Source organism: Sturnira hondurensis, unplaced genomic scaffold (assembly GCF_014824575.4).
Source record: "Sturnira hondurensis isolate 20B ecotype Veracruz unplaced genomic scaffold, ASM1482457v3 Scaffold0004474, whole genome shotgun sequence".
In the NCBI taxonomy this organism is placed as follows: domain Eukaryota; kingdom Metazoa; phylum Chordata; class Mammalia; order Chiroptera; family Phyllostomidae; genus Sturnira; species Sturnira hondurensis.
In genome coordinates this window covers 13,563,709-13,585,878 of record NW_028077105.1, presented here as the reverse complement: position 1 = coordinate 13,585,878, position 22,170 = coordinate 13,563,709, and the positions used below count along the sequence as shown (strand labels likewise).

The window sequence follows — 22,170 nt, the reverse complement described above, 5'->3', positions numbered from 1 at the left end:
GGTAGGAATGGTAATCCCGGTATGAAGTGCAGGGTGAGTTTCCTGAGGTAATCTTACTGATTTAGAGGGCTTTTCCCCTTCGTAAAATGCCCAGAGTCGCTAAGTAACAAAAGGAAAAAGAGGTCACACTAGACAGAGACAGGATATTTTTGGGGAAACCAGAATTTGGGCATCGCAGTGATCCTCTGTATGACTTGTACCTCCCTAGGACATATTTTGCATAAAACAAGAGCAATCAAGTCATCATTAATAACAAAGAACTGTCTACTTTTGAGATAACTGTACAACATGATTGTACATCTCATTGCATCATTTCCAAATCTTCACGTCACTGGTACACATTGCTCCTTTACTGGGCTGAGGTTCTCTTTAACGTTGAATGACCTTCCTACCAATAAGGGTTTGAATCAAACGGACCAAATGCTGCGTGGTGGCAGGGAGCACTCTGCAGATCGATGTAAAAATAGAAACTTTTTTTGGCTATGTCGCTCTGCTGTGAGACATGGGATTTAGACTTGTCTCTATTAGGAATTAAGGGAGTAGGGAGAAACATGGTGAGAAAGAAGAGACTAGGAAGAAATTTCCCATGCACGAGATAAAATAACTACTAAATAAATAAATAAATAAAGTACTAGATAAAATAAGAGTAAGAAGTGAAGTGTGTTATGTGAGCAAGCGAGACAGTGGAGAATAGTAAAAAGTTCCCTTGAAAATATATAAAATATGTAAATACGCAGCGTATATTCATTTTCACATGTGTTGCATGGGTTCCATATGCAGACGATCTCTCTGGAGCCAGCTCCATGCTCTTCACACCCAACCCCCAGCGCCTAGTCTGTTGTGGGCGCTCAATAAACATTAAACAACCAAAGTACAAACCATTGCTTAGAAATTTAGAATTCACAGAAATCAGTAATAAGTTGTAATTATCATTTAACATTTATTGAGAGTCAACAGCACGACTTAGTCCACATGTGCAAACAGGTTGTTTTATAATCACGTGTCAAACAAATAATTTAATATAACTTGTGTTAACTAAGTGCTCAGTTTTACTCCATTAATCTTAATTGTAAACTTATTTTCCTTTTTTAGATAATATTGACACACCATGAAATGGAAATGTTCATCATTTAAATAAATAAGAACCTGTCATGGAAATCATTACTCTTAGGTATTATTAACATTCTTGCAAAAGTCTGAGCTAAAACTGCAATAGCTACACATCACAGATTCTACATAGACCAGTGCAGATACAAAAAATAGAAGAATCTGAAAAGGCGAATGAGGATCATATAAATAAACTATTACAAATCATATAATAGTACCAGAGCTTGCCCTGTTGCTGTGACAACTTAAAACACTAATACAATTATGTAGGGTCCCATTATTTACAAAATAGCATCAGAGGCAAAGAAAGACAGAAACTCATTAGGTGAACACAACTTAGCAAATTTATAAATTTAGAAACACTTCTTAATTTAAGGCAAAAATGCTGCTTTTATTACAGGAAATAAACTGCATTTAATACATTCATGAACCACATTTTTCAAGTTTACCCTTTATAAAATGATAACTAATTTAGTTCAAATTTATTTGGGGGGTTAATAAGCACTCTATTCTATTTAATATTTTTCATAAAGATTTTTGTCATGTTTATACTTAATTGGATTTTGAAATATTTTTTCTATTAAGAGGATGGAAAAGTATACTTAATATTTCTGTACTAAAACTTTCTGTTTAGTTTTGGGATAATGAAGTATCAGTCAGTACTTACATTTTTAAGTGTGTTTTTCTCTAGCATCTTAGAGGTAAAAGTCCTTCTAGACCAGCCTTCCCTTAAAGAAGGAATAGCTTCTATATTCTAAGAAACATGCTACTTAAAAACTTTGTGGAATAGACAATTTTGATATTTGGAAGGAATAAGAGATTAGTTCTGCTTCCTCATTGTATAAGTAAGAAAAGCAAGCATAAGGCTTAACATTTCAGTCTTTAGACTCATATATTGTCCTCATTGACAATGGTTTTATTTTTCTCTTCCACTTTGTTTTAAAATATAGTTTTAACATAATAATTACAATTACTAAAATTTAATATGTTCAACAGCTTTAACCAGATGACTGCACATACAGTTTTATTTATGTAAGAGCATTATCTATAAATACCACAACATTAATGGTGTAATTAATTGATAATGCATATGTATTTATTTTCTTTACTATTTCTACTTTCAAGTGGGAGTATCTGGAGGATTTAATCATTTATCATCTGGTTTCTGAACTATTTGGCAACCTCCACTATTGGAAATCACATTTTGATTTACTAAAATATTCTCTAAGTTGCACAGTATTTATGTAGGCACAGCTCACTAAAGTCTGGATAACCTAATATTTCTTTCCACAGCGGTTCCTCTATGTTGTCATTTACCCCATAAATATTCACTGAACCCTTAGTGTATGGCAGCACTATTTATAAGCTCTCAGAACTGACTTTCAAAGAACTTAAATGATGTCATACACAGGTATGAATGAAAGGAAAGATGATTTGAGAGTAATTTAATGTATTACTATTTATTTCACCTTTTCATTGTTGAACTTAAACCACTTTGAAGGAAAGCATATTAAAATCAAAGAGATTCTGGGACTCCAATCTATCACTCAGGTCTTTAAAGTTGATTATTCCAACTGGCCTCCTCCCTTGCCTCAGTAAGTAGCAAGACCCTGGATGTTTCCTGAGGGTTTTGCTCCCCAGGCTAGCAACTAGCAAATGTTATTAAAGCTTTTCTTCTCAGAAAAAGTGGTATTGAAAAAGAGAGAGGAGAGTGGGATTTAGGAAGGCAGGTTGACTCTGGAAAGCAATATCAAGGAGGCAAATATGCACTATATATGAGAAATGATCATGAATAAACTGAGCTTAAATGAAAGGTGACCTACTTTTTCTAGACATAATATACAAATATATAAAGATGAATTCTCACACAAGAACATATGTTTTATCTTTAGCAGTCCTCAGTTCTCACTCTGAAAAGTAACATTTATAGTGGAAAGTATTTGTTTCTTCTGAGGCTTCTAAGTAACTGCTTTCTAAATAGAATAGTTAATGGTATATGTGTGTGAGTATGCGCGCGCGTGTGTGTGTGCATGCACCTTAACATGAAGGAATTTATAGAGTTTCTTAATGCTCAAAATTATATTCTAGCAAATGTATGATCTTTATGATAAGAATCACAAAAACACATGATTCATCATTATTTAGAGATAGAATTACAATTTTGGACTTTTGCAGAAATTAGGTTAACTAAATTTCTACCTATGATATAACCTGAGTTTGCAAAGTTACACTAACACAAAGTTCATTTCATCTTTCACTACCCAAATTTCCTACACAACATAGCTTAATCAATATTTCCCAAGTTTCCCAAATTATAGTGCAAAGTCCAGAAGTTCGAGATACATAATTTTATATAGATCCTGAAGTATATTTGACATCCATAGAAAATTATGAAAATTATCAAGTATTTTCCCTTGTACAAGTTCATAAGTTAAAACTTAAATGAATAAAAATAACTTTTTATAGAGTATTTAATTGTACTTCAATGCATTATGAAGTAGTTTGAGGTTATGCATAATTTGGATGATAACTAAAAACTACACTAAAAAATTACATAACAGTCTTAAAGTATCATCCTATCAATAAATATTAGAACACTATGATGAAATCTGCAGTATGACATTCATTTATTCTCATATAAACTCTGCTTTATTAAAATCACAAAATACTTATTTTCATATCAATTACTAATCACAGATATACCATCACAAAATATGCAAGTTATTCAAATACTCTATGATTTTTATAGTTGAAAATTATGAGGCCACTGCTTTACAATATTTAAAACTGAAATGACACATTAAATCAATATAAGAAAGCCATTGAAATCCCCTCTTAGATTTTTTACATAAGCCAAGAGCTTAAGGTCTTCATATGATAAAATGTATTGCTAACAAAAAATGAATTACAAAATCACCTAAAGTAGTAAGGTTCTATCTCTAAAAGTCGCCTTCAGTCTCCTGACAACTTGAGGAAACATTATAGAATGAATAAAACTGACACTCACATGAAGGTGAGAGGAAATGAACAGCTTGTGTTACTTCCGTTACCTTTTTGGTACTATTATTAGTGTAGCCATTAAATATTCTAATCAATCTAATATGCAGTGGCTATCAAAGAAATCTATAAAAGCCATAAAAATGAGTAATCAATGCCTTTATATTACATAGGAGAAAAGTGTGAAGCTTAGTGAAATCAAAGTAATTTGACAGTTGATCTCAACTACAATAAAGCTGACTTTTTAAGGAAAATGCTTAAGTAAATACTATGTTTATCTAGAAATTTATAATTTTTCATATCCTTTCACACATGTTTTCTTCTTTTGGTTCTGTGTCTTGTCAGGTAAGCAGGTCAGATAAAGTTACATAGTCACCTTCATTTTTAAAGAAGAAATTTAGGCTCAGAAGTGGGCCAAGTGAACAAGTTAAAATTAGGGTCCAGTGCTTCTATTCCTCTGATTTGTATTTCAGAGACTAAAATATCTGCTTCAAAAGAACTTGACAAAAACAGTCTACTGAACTCTAAAATTCCAGATAGTCCCCAGGAACCAAAATGAATTTGAAAGCTTTTTCAATGTGATTTTTACTTAGAAAGACCTAAAGAAATAAACCCTTTACTAATGGTCTTAACTGAGTCCTTAACCTTAACTTCATGGAATCTTTAACCTTAGTTTACTGATCTATTATGTGAGGAATTGAAGAATATTTTGAAATTTTTGATATTGAAAATATAATTGCATCTCAAATTTAAGAGGAGAAATTATTTTCACATTTTTCTGGATAAAATTATTGCCAGATCTAATTTTATTCTTTAAATAATGAATACTATGGCATTATAATATATAAAATGCCAAAAATGGGGGACAACAATTAAAATTACTAGTACTATGACCTCTGACAGAAGACCTAACATCGTTTTAAATGTTTTAACTCTACTGTGCTGTAGCATTTCTCTCAAATATATTCTGGGGTGGTATGTGTATTATATAGCTATATAAATAAAAAGAAAAGTGCATTACTTGTAGCATTATGACATATAAACTTAAAATTTCAAACCTTTTGGGAAAGAATGAAATTGGTTTATGTTTATTTTTAAAAGATTTTTGGTCAGATGTTGCTAAGACCACAATTCAAACTTAAAACTATCTACCAGTTGCCCTGGATCATTCCCTTATTCCCAACAATCATCAGCATTTTTCCAGATGTCATTAAGCAGACCATTTCCTGTTCTAAACTTGTAGTCAAAGTTTAGTTATACAAAAGAACAAAACCCAGATTGCTGCCTCACCTTCCCCCGCACAGAAAATCACGAGAGGACAGTGACAGAGAGCAACAGATTGAAAGGTTATTGTCTTCCTCCTGTCTGAGTCCAGTGCTGTTGTTGTCTTTCTAAAGAAGATAACGTCAAACTCCTTCATTTTTTTTACCTTGCTCCACTGTCTTGGTTGTTTTCTCTTCCTTCTTTCCAGGTACAGCTGCAAAGCAGAGATAAGGATTAAATAAAAGTTCCTCATAGACATGCTGCTTCTGCTCAAAAAAGCATTTTAACCTATTCAATACCAATATTTTCGTTTAAATAAGCTATTTCAAAGCTTTTGAACATTTCTTATTTCTCACTAATCCAACTGAAACCCATTTGAAATGTAATCTTACAGAATTAGAGAAAAAAATCTCTTGCCTTTTTCTGACTAGTTTTTCACAACTGTTTTCTACTTCACTCCTCTGTATTGTACTTTGATAAATTTGTTCTACAAAGAATTCTACTTGACAGGATAATGATTAATCGGCTTGCATCACAGGTTATTGTTGGAGTTATTTAGTGTCTTTAACATGCCAACTAGATGCTCTTTTAAATTCAAGCTTAATGTAGTTTAAGCAACTGAAAGGACAGTGTAGTCCACCTGGGATGTATTTAAATATTAAAGAAAGTCATCCCAAATCACAAGTAATCAAAAGAGAAACATGATTATCATTTAGTTGCTGTTTCCTCTGAATTACACTTGCACTGATATTTATTTGTCTCAGTGTAATATCCACCGTTTACCTATTTACACATCAAAATAGTAAGAATAATTCACTCAGACTGTGCAACCCAGTGAAATTGATCTAAGCAAAGATCTCCAGAGGCTACTACTAAGAACGTTTAGGTAAAAGATCAGTGGGGAACTGAATATTGTAATTACAGCCAAGTACCCCAATACAGAGTTGCCAGAGTGAAAAATGCAACTTTGAATGGGGTTGTTGCCAGTCTAAGCCATTGATAAAACTTAGACTCATGCATTCATAACAGGACATCCAGACACTGTGCTTCCTAATGCTGTAACCTTTGAAATATTCTTACAATACAACTAAAATCATGGCAAGCCAAAGACTTAGCTCTCAGTTTAATCAAATGCAGGATATAGAGAACATATTAAATAGTATTCCTAAGAAACCTATTCCAAAGATACAATCAGAGCATTAAAAAATGTTCACCGGGTAAGTGGCCATAATTTTTCCAAAAAAGTTAAAGTGAAGACCCTACTTTCAGGGATCATTTCTATAGTTTGTTACAAAAAGTTAATGTGAAGAACCAGAGAGAAAGAACTATGATGCTTTTTTTACAGAAAACTTGTTAAATTCACTCATTAGTTATGAGAGTTCATCTGCACATTCTTTTGAATTTTTCAAGTGATAATTTCATCTGTGAGTAATGAGTTTTATTCTTACTTTTCTATTCTTGTACCTATTACTTCTTCTCACCTTAATCCACAGCTGCAATATCCAGTACACTGTGTGATAGGTGGTGATAGCATACATCTTTGTCTTGTTCTCATTCTCAGGAGAAATTTTTTCCACTTTTTTCCACTGACCATGATATTTGCTAAAGGAAGATCTTTACTACTCTAGTGATGAATTATATCAAATGCACCTACTATGACACATTTATTTATTCCTGTTATCTTATTTTTCTGGTTAATTATATCGACTAATTCTTTGAAATTGCATTCCTGAAATAAAACCATCTTGCTTGTGTTTTATCTTTTATATATATTATCAGACTTGATCTGCTCAGGTCTATGCTTTCAGGTTCACAAGAGAAGTTAGCCTGTATATTTTCTTTTCTTTTCAGTTCCTGGTAGGTTTTGATATTAAGGTTAAAATGAGTAAATGTTTCTCATCTTCTATATCTGGAGGGCTTGGTGCAGATTGCTAATTTTTTTCTTAAAGTTTTGAAAAAATTTGTGACTGAAGCCATCTGGATAAAATTTTCTTTGGTGAAGAATTATAATTATGGATTCAAAAGATCAATGTAATTAAAATTTTCAAACTCATTAAAAACATTTCTACTTTATTATCTGTGGGATCTTTAATTGTTTATTTTCTGATATTGATGTTTCATGCCTTCTCTCTTTTTCTTAATAATTTTTCATAAAGGTCTATCAATTTTAGTTTTTATAGAGAATAACTTTCATTTTCTCTGTTGTATAATTCAATTTCTATTTAATTAGTTTTTGCTCTTACATTTAAAATTTCTAATTGCTTTTGGTTTTATGCTCCATACATTTAAGAATTTATTTGATTCTTTAATACTTGCATTTTAGCCTTTTTTTCTGATTTTTACTATTTATTTATTTAATTATTGTTCAAGTACAGTTGCCTCCATTTTCTCCCCACAAATTGCCCCATCTCCCACCTCCCACCCTTCCACCCTTGATCTACCCCTCCCCACCTTCCACCCTTGATCCTATCCCCTTTGGCTTTGTCCTTGTGTCTTTTATACATGTTCCTTGATGACCCTTCCCCTATTTTCTTCCCATTATCTCCTCCCACCTCTCCTCTGGTTACTGTCAGTTTGTTCTTTATTTCTGGTGTGTCTGGAATGTATTTTGCAAGCAAAATATAATCAGTGTGTCTGGTTAATTTTGCTTGCTTATTTGTTCTGTTGATTAGGTTCCACTTATGGGTGAGATCTGTCCAAAACATACAAAGAACTCACACAACTCCATTCTGGGAACACAAACAACCCAATTTAAAAAATGGGCAAAAACCTGAACAGACACTTCTCCAAAAAGGCCATACAGAGGGCCTTTTATTCTAATGAATATTTTTAAAGAGTATAAATTTCATTCTAAATATGGTTCAGTTAAATCCCAAGTTCCAATGCAATGTATTCATCATACATTGGTTTGAAGATTCCCACAGAAGAGACATGAAATAATCTAAAAATAAAGATTAGGCCAATTGTAGAAGGACTTGAATCCCAAAGTAAAGAGTTAGATTTTATTACACATGATTAATAAGGAGTTATTAAGATGTGCGGTATATTAGTCTCTTCCACTAATGCTCTCCTCAAGTCAACATGGAAATAGAACATTGAAGATCTGCAATTATAATAGATCTTGGGTGTATAGTTTTATTCATCATTTTTCTATTGATAAAACACATTATGAATATTGTGTAGGAAATATACATTTTTCAACTGTTTTATTTAAATCATCTGAAGAGTAAATATCTTTCAGAAAATCACTGGAATGTGACTTACACATAAACACTAAGGTTTGTTTTTAATCATTTGTGCCTAACTCCTTGCACGCACATCACATAGAAGAGGCTAGTCTCCCCCAGTGCTGCTTTGTGTTACTCAGAAAAGGTCACTGAGTAACAGAAAATGCCAAATATTTACACAAAAAGAAGACATTATGCATAAAATAATGATCCTTTTATTTCTTGTTCTGATGTAAAATTCATCAATCCCAATTCTATGGACAATAAATGTTAGCAATAAATAGCTCATCCAAGTGGATTTGCCAACTGCTTTGAATCAAAAGACCTCAATCAATTTTTCTTTCAAAACCACAAGATTGCTGCAACCTCCTGTGGTGCTAAGGGAAGAGATTTTCTTTTCTCTACATCTGGAGGGGTTTACTTTAAAAAAAAGTAGACATGTATTGCACTCCTTCAGGGATCCCAACTAATAGGAAGAAAACAAAACAGCTGAAATTTGCTGGAAAAAAAACGTCTCATGAACTTCTGAAATGACAACACAGAATTGGAAATCTTTAGGGTAAAAGGACAATGGAGCTTCAACCCTGAGAGTGACATATTGTACAAAGAGAGATTATAGAATGAGAAATTTAGAGCATTCATAATGGATTCTGGGAACATCAATAATTAAGATGCAGCAAGGTGAAAAAAAACACACAAAGAAGTAAGAAAGAAATGTCAGAGAGTATGAGGAGAACCAGGAGACTATGTTGGCATGGTAAACCAGACGTAGAGAGTCTGAGAGAAGGGACAAATCTAGTAATGTGGCGACTAGAATGGTTTCACTGGTTTAACGATGATAATGTCATTAGCACTAGCAAGAGCAAGGATGACGGAGGCAGGATAGAAACCTCATCTTCACGGAAAGTGAGAAAGGACGATGGCTCTCCGCATCTGGACGACTGACTAACCTGTGGAGGAAAGAAAACTGTAGAGCAATAGGAATGCAGAAAAAGTAATTTTGAAGCTGATGATAATATGTTCAAAATGAGGAACAAAGCCAATAACAAGGCAGATGATGCCACAAAACGGCATGGATGATAATTAAGGAAGAAACAAATGGAATGAACAGCAGATCATGGAAAAAAAGGATAAACACTTACCTCTGAAATTAAGAAAGAGATGGATACAGATTAAACAGGAACACCAAGCTGCTTTTCTATTCCTGCTTTTATTCCCAGCAATTTCCTTGCATCTGTTACTTCTTCCCTCAATCTATTTGTCATCCTTTAGCTTTAACTTGTGCCAGTCCTCTGGAAATTCTCTTTTGAAAATTATTAATAACTATCTAGTTGAGAAACCCAATGATTTGATGACTACCATGTTGTCACTGAAATGGTTTATAGGTTTGTGTGTGTGTGTGTGTGTGTGTGTGTGTGCATGTGAGTGTATACTGAGAACAGGTTAGTTAAATTGTCTCTTTAGATACTTCCAAAGACTTTGGATACATTACTCATTTAATTTCTGTCTATTTGTAAAATAGAGTCAAAAGTTTCAGAATTGTTGCAGTTTATTCTTAATTGGGAATATGTAAAACTTTTCATCTTGCTGATTATTTTTAATGTATATTAATGTTCTTAAAATATTCTTAAAACTGTCTCCAATATTCACATAATTAGTTGCTTCTGATTCAAAAAGAGAAACAGTTTTGAAAACTTAAATTCCAACTTCCTAATATGTTCCTTTTTTATTGTGATTCAGTTGCAGTTGTCCTGCCTTCTCCCCATTGCTCTCCCCTACCACACCCCCTACTCCTACAGTCAATCCCCGCATTGTCCTTTGCTAACCCAAACTTCCTAGTATATTTCTTAAAGAAAAATGTTTCCAAGTGAGTAATCAAAGGAACACATTTTTCAATTTGATGTTATTCTTGCACAAATGAACATTGTTCATGTAAGTTCTACTAGTCAATGTCTCCTTTGTTTGAGCTCCAGCCAACTAAGGCCATGCATTTCAGTTGAATACTCTCCAGGTGACTGGGATCCCACTGAGCCTGAACAGCTGCATTTCTTCAATTTTTCAAAAACCAACTTGCAATTCAACTGAAATTGCTAGTTTTAGTTTATGGCCCTAAAGGAATAAAACTATTGGTGTTAGAACCCTGAAGACAAAGCCTTGCTAATATAGATACTATAAGTTTTGTGCACAGTGAGTTTGTTGTCATATTAATGAACAGAAAAATCAATAAATAGAGCTCTTCTATGAGCACTGAAGAATAGATTGTTAGAAATCTTTGCAGAAGTAAGTTTGAGTCATGACACCGTTTTCTTTAAGTTGCATTTACCTTTTTTAGTTGAGGCAGCACCAGCCTCTTCTTTGGTTCGATCAATTTCTGCAAATTCAGATATTAAAGAGTGAGAAATAAATGTCATAGATGCCAGGTAGATATCTCATAGTATTGTAAGTCAGACAAGACCAAACTGTCCAGCAGATAGGAGCGAAGCCAGCAGCTGAGAAAACCAAACTATAGCATGCTTCTATTTTTATAAACTAATGAACTTTCTTCCATATAGTAATACAGAAACTTTCTTCCAATATACACAAAGAAGCATTAAAAATTTAGCTTATGTAAGCAGTGACTATAAAAGAAGGCAGCTAATTCCACAAAATATACCAATTGATTAGTCAAATTTAAAATGATACGAGTTATGAGAAAGAGGACTTACAAGGCCTTCTTTGCTTAGTCTTTATGGGGATATCAAGCGGTATTTGATTTCCGTCAATTAGCTTTATATTATAAGAGGCTAACCATAATATAACACAAAATTCTATTCAAATATTGCTTTGTAGGAGGAAAAATAGAATTAAGAAGTCCAGAATGCCTTCTTGGAGATTCTCTGAGCATCTAATGTGGAAGATACGAGAGCTGCGTTTCATACATAATCTGAAATGCCGGTCCTGCCACAAAATTTTGAACCTCAAGTCAAGGCTTAATAAAGTTGAAGGTTTTTCTCATCCATAGGAAAATAAGAAAAATAAGAATGAGTTGGTAAAATTTTATCAGCATTCTCTTCCCTCCTCAACTTTCAACATCCTGTAACATAGAGACAAGTTGCTGTTGGGAAATGCATTGAAAAAGACAGAAGCAGATTGGACGGCTTCATCTTCTCACCACCTTTCCAGCACATACTGGCACCATTTGCCTTCTTCCCAGGGCCAAAAGAATATCTGCCTCCGCTCCTGTTTAATAGAAAGCCTTCCATTTCTGCCCTCACCCCATCTCCTTTTGCCTCGTCAGGGCCTTTGTTCTTCCAAATGTTCTGTCCACCTGCCACTTCATCAGTTTTCCACGTCACAGATGCTTTCATTTTCACTCAGGAACACGTGTTGCACTTCACAACGTCAGACAACCATAACCTTCACTTCGAAGTCCCCGCCCCCATGCCAACCACCTCGTCTCTGCCGTCCATCACAGCCCCCAGGACAGCTGCTGCACTCCACATCACTTTTATCTTCTCATCCTCTACTTTCTGAAAGTTGTTTAATTGTGGAATATATGCAAATAAAAGATGTTAAGGCATATATGTGGAGGCACGTTCTAATGAATGGCAAGGAGGTGGGAAGCACTGTGGGGGCAGGGCTGGGAATATTAGACAGAAAACTGTACTTGAACAAGAATTGAATAAAAATTTTAAATAAAAAAATGCCCATCTTTCAAACCCTTTGTAGGCTTAAGAAATACAATATTACCAGTCTTTGAAACTTCTGACTTGTCCAACTATCATTGCATGCCTCTCCTTTCATTTCAATCACCATGGTTTTAAATTTGCATTATTTTCTTATTTTTCTATAGTTTTTTATTACATACATTTATCTTTGAACAAAGATAAGACTACTTGACAGAGATTGAATTACATTTTAGGTGAAATAAATGTATGCAAATTGACGTATATTGTTTAATTTTTGTGATTGGCTTCTTTCAAAACATCGTGTTGAGATGCCCTGATAAAATAGTTGAACAAAGAGGCCGTTTGACTGGAATAGTGTTGGTGCCTTTGGTAGCCTATGTAAACCAACCAAAGCCAGAGTCAACTAGATTTTTCTCAACTCTGAGAAAATGAAGCTCAAGAGCAACGATCACAACAGGCAAATAGACGAAATGTCCCTAAATAAGGCAATTTATGTTAGAGCCAGTTCAATCCTCTGTTTGCTCCACTTTCTCTTTTCTGGGTAAAAACCTCAGTGGCAACACCACTAGCGGAGTGCCCTTACACAGTTTTCGGGTTTGGTGCTGCCTTACTCAAATCATTGCACGCTCAGTTACACTGTGTGACTTCTTACAGAGGTCACGTTGATGTGAGTGGCTGTAGTTGATTTATTGAACTTCTGTATAGTAAGTAGCTCAATGTATATATATTCTGAAAATGATATATTCATTCTTTTTCCAACAGATACTTAGTCATGTCTAATTTTGTGCTATTATAACTAATATTGGCATGACCATTCTTATACATTCTTTCTACAGAGCAAAATCATTTTCTTAGAAGTCAAATGGCTAGGTGATAGCATGTGCTCATGTATTATTTCTTCAGACACATTATCTAAATTTCATTAGATAAATGCCACATTTTTCCCTAAAAACTTTCACACCAACAGTGTATGTAAGAGTTTCTACTGCTTCCTATCATCACCACTACCAGAAGGATCAGTTTTTACTCATATTTGGTCAATGTACTATGTGTAAAAGAGTGTTGTATTGTGGTTTTAAATAAAATTCCTTTATTACTAAGTGGTTTTATAAAATTCCTTTATTACATGTCTTCTGAAATGTTTATAGGCTTTTTGTGTTCTTGTTATTCTTGCTTCTGTCTTCTACCATTTTTCTGCCCATTGTCCTATCAGGTTTTTTATCTTGTTTTTTTCTTTTTAAATTATCTGTTTGCTATTAATCTCTTACTTAAATATGCTACAAATATGTGCTACAAGTTTGTAACTTGAATTTTATCTCTGTTTATGGCATCTATGGATTAAAGTTCTTTATCTTTTTTTATTTTTTTTAATATTTTATTTATTTATTTTTAGAGAGAGGGGAAGGGAAGGAGAAACAGAGGGAGAGAAACATCAATGTGTGGTTGCTCCTCATGCTTCCCCTACTGGGGACCTGGCCTGCAACCCAGGCATGTGCCCTGACTGGGAATCAAACCAGTGAACCTTTGCTTCACAGGCCCGTGCTCAATCCACTGAGCTACACCAGCCTGGGCAAAGTTCTTTATCTTAATGTAACAAAATGTGTCATCTTTGTAATTTATGGCTTGATTTTGCATATGCAATTTAAGTCCTCTAACACTTCAAATACATATGTGTATATGTGTGTATACATATATATATATCTTTTTACACTTTCTTTTGAATTAATGCATTGCTTTTTTTTTACCATTTATGTCTAGATCACATAGAACTGATATTTTGGAATTATATGAAATACAGATACACATTTTTTGGTAATGAATACTATCTACATCAGCAGAATATGAAAATAACATATCCATTCTCTAGTTGTCTGAAATGGTTGCTCATTCTTATATCATATTTTTGTTCAAGTGGGACCTGTTTTAGATCTCCTTTTTTCTGTCAAATTGGAAAACTTCTTTCAATCTACATTAATACCATTCTACTTTTTAAAACACAGTATCAGGAGATGGTTTTATTACTAAGACTTGGAACACATAGTCCTATTCTCAGTACTCATACTTTACAGAGCTATTTTAATGTATTTATTATTATATTTTCCTGCTACTAAAATGTATTCCTGGAATCTCATCTAAAATCCTCTCCTGCTCCTTTCTCACATTTAAACTGAATTCAGATTCTAATCTTGCTAGTACTCCTTGGTCCAGCTTGGGTCTGTGTGAACTGTGTTCATGAACATTCCTGAACCCTGAACCATGGTATTTCCCAGCCTGGAGCTGTCACCCAGGGTGTCACCTTTGGGCTTGTACATAGAATTAAATCAGAAGCATATCTTGCCCAGCCACCCAAATCTGTCCTAGGTCACATTCTACCTCTCCTGGTCCTGAAACCTCCCCAGACCACCATTCTGACACTTTATCTGTACCATTTCAAGTTCATTTTGTCAGTACCATCTGTGATTTAGGTAGTAATGATATAATTTATTATCTAAACCAAACAAATAAAATGAGGTGCTATTAATAATTATTAGGGAATAAAATTAGTAAATCAAGACTGTCCTAAGGAATTGAGGTACATGGTCATGAACACCCCATTTGGTATCAGGTCTCCTGGTTCAGGCCCATAGACTTCTTCCCTCTAGCAATTTTCATGACAGAGTATTCGAGTCCAAAAACCTATTTTACTCTCCTAACAAATATAAATTGTCCCCAAATATTCTTCTACTATTATATAACTGAATACACTTAAAGAGACTTAGTTTTAAAATGCTGTATGCTGACTCCTTCCAGGTGATCCTGACATGTAGACCAAGTGACAGACATTCGATTCATACATGTAGGTATAGGAATGTAGCTGAGGTGATGACATAGGTTTGGTGGCTGGGCGCATCACAAAGTCTAGTGTGGTGCTAGACTCATGGGATAGAAAATGCCTGGCTGTTGGCCATTTCATGTGCATTTAGATCCACAATTAAAAATTACTATACTTTGGTCCTAGCCTCCACCTTGGTTACTTTTTTGTTCAGAATTCAGACTGACCGCTGGCTGGTTGACCATGCCTGCGGAATGCCTGACCAAAGCCCCAGGGTCCTTGATATGGAATGAAGTGATGTGTGTCAGTATTTCTCAGTTATTTTTCTTCTTCTTCTTTTATACATTTATTCTTTAATTACAGTTGACATACAATGTATTATTCACAGGTGTACAACATTTTTGTACCTTATGAAGTTAACGTCCTGATAAGTCTAGTACCCAGCTAGTCTTGAAGTAGTATTTGAAGAAATGGGTGTGGTCCAATATATCCATTAAGCATTGTCTATTATGCACCGTCTTAAAGAATCACTAAGGGGAGTGTGGAAGATCTGAAATGTGCTGGACTCTAAAAAGTTACTTGCTTGGTTCTCTGCAGACTTGGAAATAATTAATGACTTCGTCAGCTCCTATGTCATTATCCAATGTGTAGGTGTCGGACACTGCAACGAGAAGTGGGTGAGTGGAGGCAATTTTGTCTGTGCAACGCTAAAGGACTCTTTGCTGATTTGCAGAAATTGTGGGTTTGGCATCCTTGCTTGATCCAAGGTGCTCTTCCTCCAACAACATAATCCCCTACATGTAACGTTGTATGTGGAAGCACTATGTATCCCTCCTTAGTGTTACATCATTGAATTAAAAATGCTTCCCCTTCTTTTTTTATGGTACCATGAGGACCCTGACCCTGAATTGATACAGCTTCCAAGCTTGTCTGTATTTTCCAGTGTTTTTCCTACAGTGATATGGGTTCCCTCGGGCTCTATAGTAAACAATGTTACACCTCAAACTCAAACCACATGGTAGTTATTCCATTTAAGTGAGTGCTAGTGGCAAATTACCTTTTACTCTTTCCATGGACTTGCTCTAACTCAGTTAGTCTCAACCATCTTTTTACATTCAATATTATCAGATCTCATCACATGCACAATTTATGTTCATTAAACTATAAATCTCTTTATTTCATTTGCTCTCATCATTTAAAATCATGTAAATTAATATCCTGAGTGTTAAAGCTATACATGCAAAACTCTGCACACCTTATTATATGGGTTATTTAAGGAGTTTTAAGAGTATTTGTAATAATATGCAATTTTCACCTTAGTCATTAACTTTACAAACAGCCCATTGTATATAGCAGCTATGTAAAAAAATTGTTGAATGGTTTTAAGACCAAAAAAACCCCAACATTTTCCAGCAGGGCAAGTGGCTGGTTGCATTGTTAACAGAGAATTTGAACAATTTATGAGTTATCTAATTAATTTTTGTGTTGAGGAATAATCCCTACGCCAAGTCTACTTTTCTCTGCTGTATAAGAAGCTGAATATGAATCCTGTTGGAACTTTTCTATTGGGTCTAAGATGATTTGGCAACCTCGTTTCCTGGAAAACACGCTGATCTCTTCTAGATTTGATTTGATAGTGTGTTTCATAGATAGCAGAATTGACAACTTTTCTAAAAATTGCAAATGAATATTTTTATCTACATGTTATATTTTTTATGAAGGAAATGTTCATTCAGAATAATTTTCAATCTGAAGTCCTCTACTAGTGCCATGAAATTATCAGTTTTATTGTATATATTATCTTGATTATACATTTCTACCTGAGTTTTAACGTCTTAAGTTTCATAATATAGGGTTCTAACCACATCTATATTAAGTAAAATTTTTCATACAATATAAGGGGAATATTCAGTTCATGATAAACCTCTCTTTCAGAGTTTGCTATATCTATGTCAACATTTCCATCTATAACTTTTAAAAGATATTTTCAACATGTTACTCATATTGTATTTCTAATTTTATCAGATATATTCACTAATCATACACTCTGTCTCAAAAAAAAGCAATAAATAAAAATGAATTTGTTTTGTGTACCATTTGTTTTAGTACCATTTTCAATATTTAAAGAACTCTAACTAAAAAAAGAAAAATATAAACATATTGCATTATGCATACAACTGAGGTTTAACTATAAATCTTATATACAAAGTTTACAGAAGCTAAAAGTGCCATATATCTTTTCTAAAATTAAATATATGCAATTATTTCATGCCAAAATAATTTGTATTAAGACAATCTATTAGGTACCTTGTAGAAACAAGAAACACTGACAAAATAATCAGCATTTCTCCCCAAGCATATTATCAAAACTACTATGGAACCAAAGGCCATCATGTATTACAGTTGTCAGTCAATATTCATAATCTGATAATGCATGCCTTAGCATGAAGACTGTGACATCACAGCAGTAGTATTAATAAAACTCGAGAGAGCTTCATTGTATTAAAGACAAAATGACTTGACTAGTAAACAAACTATGTTGCCTACTGGTTTGATCAAGTGATTAATCATCAGAAAAATTAAATCTAATGAGTTTAAAGAGACTGAAGAGTCGCTTAACACTACACAGAATGGGAAACAAAAACACAAACAGCTCTAAAAGGGATTGTGATGTGAAAAAAATTAACATTTACAAATGAAAAATCTATAGATAAATTTTAATAGGGACGAACTCAAGAAAATACAAGGTTAAATAATTATGCATATTATTTCAACAAATTAAATAATCATGGCAAGATATATTTGGTAAGTCAGCTTTAAAAATTAGCATTAGCAACATCTACAACAGAAAACTTAAATGAGTAAGCTGATGAAAAATACTTTTTGTGTTTTTGAAATTTTATTTAACGTACTTGCTTTTACTTGTTTTTCACTTGGTGCTGTTAAGGACAAGAAATAATAAAGTCTAAATTAATTACACATCCACTTGTCTCTCTCTCTAACAGTTTGGGGGTTATTTCCATTTTTTAAAGACTGTATTATAATCTTGGAAACTATTAAAAATAAGTTTGAGGAAGAGAAAATACAACACTGTGCCATTTCCTTTGATGTACTTTAACTATATGCCAGAAACCATAGATATTTTCTGATATTCATATACCTTTTTCCAATGCAAATTGCTTATTCACAACACATCCATTTTGTTTTCCATTCTAAAATACCTAATAATCAATAGTTTTTATATACTAGGCAATTCTTTTTCCTTAAAGCCTACAAAATGGTATGAAAAAATGAAATGAATTGATAAATTATCCAATGGATTCAATTTTTAAATTAAAGCTAGTTATTGCTAAGCTCCTACATCATCATGAAACCCTAGAATAGGCAGATAATGATTTTAAGGAATTTAAATGTTTGTATTTTGTCAGGTTCAATACTAGACAATAATGTTTAGTTATTGCAACTCTTGAAACTGATTCCACCCATAGTCATGCTGTTGCTTCTCTGTGGTTCTATGTTGTAAACTTTATTTTAGCTTTCTACATGTGTGCATAAGTGAGAGTGTGTTATGGCTCACATGTGGGAATGTTACCCCTGAACAGTCATTGTTTCCTGTGAGATAAACAAAAAATATTCCTTCTGAAATGATAAGTAATATCAATGTTAGTGTGAAATTATGAAATGTATGGTTGTTTCATATTGTAAATTAGTTGGAAGTCATTCATATTTTAAAAATTTTAAATAAATATGTTTATCCTATTTGATATTTCTCTTTCCATTTCATCAATCATTATCAAGTGCCCACTCTGTGTCTGACTTTATAGGAAGCACTCTGGAGATAAAGATATAAAAATTAATGCTTATCCCCCAAATTCTGGTTATTTAAAGTGAAAGAAAAAGTAATGTGATTACTACAGAATATCAGTTTTTTTATGAAAGAAAGAAAATGATACTATGAAAATTAGTTGGAGAGTTACCCAACAGAATTTGGATTTTCTGAGGAAGTTTTATAAACTTAGAATAATAAGAATAAGAAATATGACTTTACTACTATGGTAGTCCTTGTCTGTGGCAGGGGTAACAATATATTGAGCTATATTTGCATGATTATTTATGTAACATTGAGTAAATGTTATTTTCATTTAAGTACAATAAAACAGCAGGAGCGACTAATTGAGATTATACTAAGCACTGACCACCTCCACATACACACTAGAAAAATCAGTGAAATTTCCTGAGTAGAAGTTTGCCAGGCAAAATCAATAGGTTAAGGGGACAGAGTAGGGGCAAACAATGGGGGAAAAGGCACAGCTGTAAATAAACAACATTAAATAAAATAATAAAATAATGAAATGAGATCAATAAAAATTTTCAAAATTTTGCATTTATTTTCATTTGAAACAAATTATAAGGCAGGTTAAATGCTAGAAACCTCTTAGAAAACCATTTTGTATCTATACTGAATTTTTAGTTTTTGTTTTTATGTTTGCTTTTTTGCTTGTCTGATTGTGAATTCAATTTTTTCACCATTAGACTATATATATATATATATCGAGGGAAAAACCTATTCTCATTACAATTCCCCAGAGTACTTAAGAAATGTTATTAAGTAACACTTGAAATAGGGAAAGAGTATTTGCTGGAATTGAATCTTTTGTATTTTAAAAGCAAATCAGTAACAGGTGCATTCACAGAAAGTGTTTTGGTTCTGTTGTGTTTGTATTTTTTTACACTAAGCTGTAAAACAGTGCCCTTCGGTCACTGTATAGATGAATCCCTGGGAAGGAGTGCGGTTCTCAGAGGGTGCGGATTGATTCAGTAGGTCTGGAGTGGGGCCAGAGATTCTGTGTTGTTTACAAGCGTTCAGGTGGTTCTGATGCTGCTGGCTTACAGAATCCACAGAGTAACAAGAGTGTAGTATATTATTTGTCTTTCATTTTTCCAATCTTCCTTAGTGTTAACTCTATGTGAAGAACTTGGACAAAAGATTGTGAGAGAGAAGAATGTCATGGCCCTTCTGCCTTGTCGGAGGCTGCAGCATTAGTAAACACTGGGCATCAGGAAGAAAGAACCGGCGACACTGGTCTGACTCACCTGAATGTTCCTTCTTTGATGATTTTGCTGTAGCCACAAGAAAAGAAAAGAGGTCATCATTTCATGCTATTTGATTCCAGTTCAATACTCAGTTGCAAATAAATAACTTGAAATTAAGAAAATAGAGGCATTTAAAAGAAGTTACCTGGTACCGCATCTTTTTCTTTCTTTTCCTGTTCTGAAACATATTATTATTATTATTATTATTATTATTATTATTACAGTTCTGTGTCACAACCTATTTCAACACAAAGAAATGTGTGTGCTAATGCAAGACTGCAGCAAGTAATAATAAATGCTGTAGAAAGACTAATATTGTATATTTAGAACAAGTCTTTCATTATATTTTCTTCTTTTAATTTTAATTGTTGTTCGAGTACAGTTTTCTGCCCTTCCTTGTATTTTCTTCCACAGAGTTCCCTCACAGAACAGCATGAAAATATTCTGAATATTAGAGGAATTAAATTTTTTCATGGATAATTAACCAGAAAAATAAAATAGTTTATATAGGGTAGAAAATGTAAATTTGCTATTATATCAACATAAAATAAATTTGGGGTAAAAATAAGCATGAAGGATACTTATTGAAGCTGTTCTGAAATGATTTTCAGATGTAAATGGACAGATTTTATATAGACTTCTTCTACGGTGATCTTTCTTCTATTGAAGCAACAATTGTTTTGCTAAGACAAAGGCTTTGCTGAAAAAGATTTAAGAGAGTAAAATAGACTAGGAGTTTTCAGAGAGAGCAAAACACATTCCCTTGCTTCTAGGACAAATATTCCTTACCAAGTCCTTTCCAGGTATTGTTCCTTTGTAAGCTCCCACTTTTGTCAATATTGTACAAGACAAAACATTATTCTGGCCTCAAGAACAAACTGGTATTTACATTATAATAACTAATTCTATAGGAAGCATAAGTACTAACTTCATATAAACTGCTGTTACGTACATTTCTATTTTATTTAGTTTGATAAGCCTGTAGAATTAATTTGAAAGAGTTTTCAAGAAATGTTTTAACTCAGACACAGTATGATTCATGTTTTTAAAGAAGAAAGGAAAGATTTCTTCAAGTTCTGCTTAATGAGTACATTTTGGAGACTGGAAGACATTTATGCTGAAAGAACTCTAAGAACTATATTGTAAAAACATGAAGTGTCATCAAATCAAGCACACGTTCTCTCAAGTGTGCAATTTTGTCTATCAGTTTGTGGTTGTGAAGGTGTGAGGACGAATGTATTCACCCCCCACGAGAGCACCAGGCGGGAAAACAGACTGCTTGGCCCAGGGTTTCAAGTCAGAGGAGGAAGTTTAGGCAACTTGGCAAAATTTGACAAAAGTTGTCTGGAAAATGGGAAGTCATTAAATGTATAGCTTAATTTATAGCTGATGTAAAACACCAAATAGAAAACATTTATAAGAACTCTGTAAAGTGATGACAATAAAAAATATACTTCAAGCAGGTTTGGGTTTCGTCAAAACCAAACACGGTCCAAATGTAAGATGTCAAAGTGAAAATAAGGGCCTTGCAATCATATTAAACAAGGGAAGTGCTATACTAATCTGGAACAACAGGCAGGAAGAGATTATTGAGAGCATTTATTGAATGGATTAATTAAAAATAATTATTAAATTACCCTTGATAAACGTAAATTAATTTAACAATTAATTCTACAGGACCTTCAAAATCATGTCCATGAATGACTTTTCGGGTTTTTGAAAATTTTTGGTTTTTTGAAAACTTATGAATTGCAAGAATTTACAAAAATTTACACAGGAAGGTCTTATGTACTCTTTGCCCTGTTTCTCCTACCATGACATGATTTATTTTTAACCCCCCACCAAAAAGTACAACTTCTTAAGCTGTGTTAATTAGAAGAGTAGGATCCAAATAAGAGTATAGGGTCGAGGATTTGTAATTGAATGAAGCAATCCTAAAGACAAAAAAACTAAATCAAACAAATTCAGAGATGCAACAACAACAATAATAAAAATGTCTTGA

General features: G+C 33.4%; 1 protein-coding gene across 1 annotated transcript in view; it reads right to left on the bottom strand.

Annotated features, from left to right (window-relative positions):
- Positions 1-22,170, bottom strand: part of LOC118986780 (triadin-like) — a 64,565-nt gene that overhangs the window by 24,915 nt on the left and 17,480 nt on the right. The window contains exons 5-8 of the mRNA XM_037045877.1: positions 20,314-20,346; positions 20,169-20,195; positions 10,918-10,965; positions 5,534-5,581 (exon numbers count right to left, since the gene is read on the bottom strand). Of these exons, the coding sequence (XP_036901772.1) occupies positions 5,534-5,581; positions 10,918-10,965; positions 20,169-20,195; positions 20,314-20,346 (156 nt within the window). The remainder of the gene's footprint in view (positions 1-5,533; positions 5,582-10,917; positions 10,966-20,168; positions 20,196-20,313; positions 20,347-22,170) is intronic.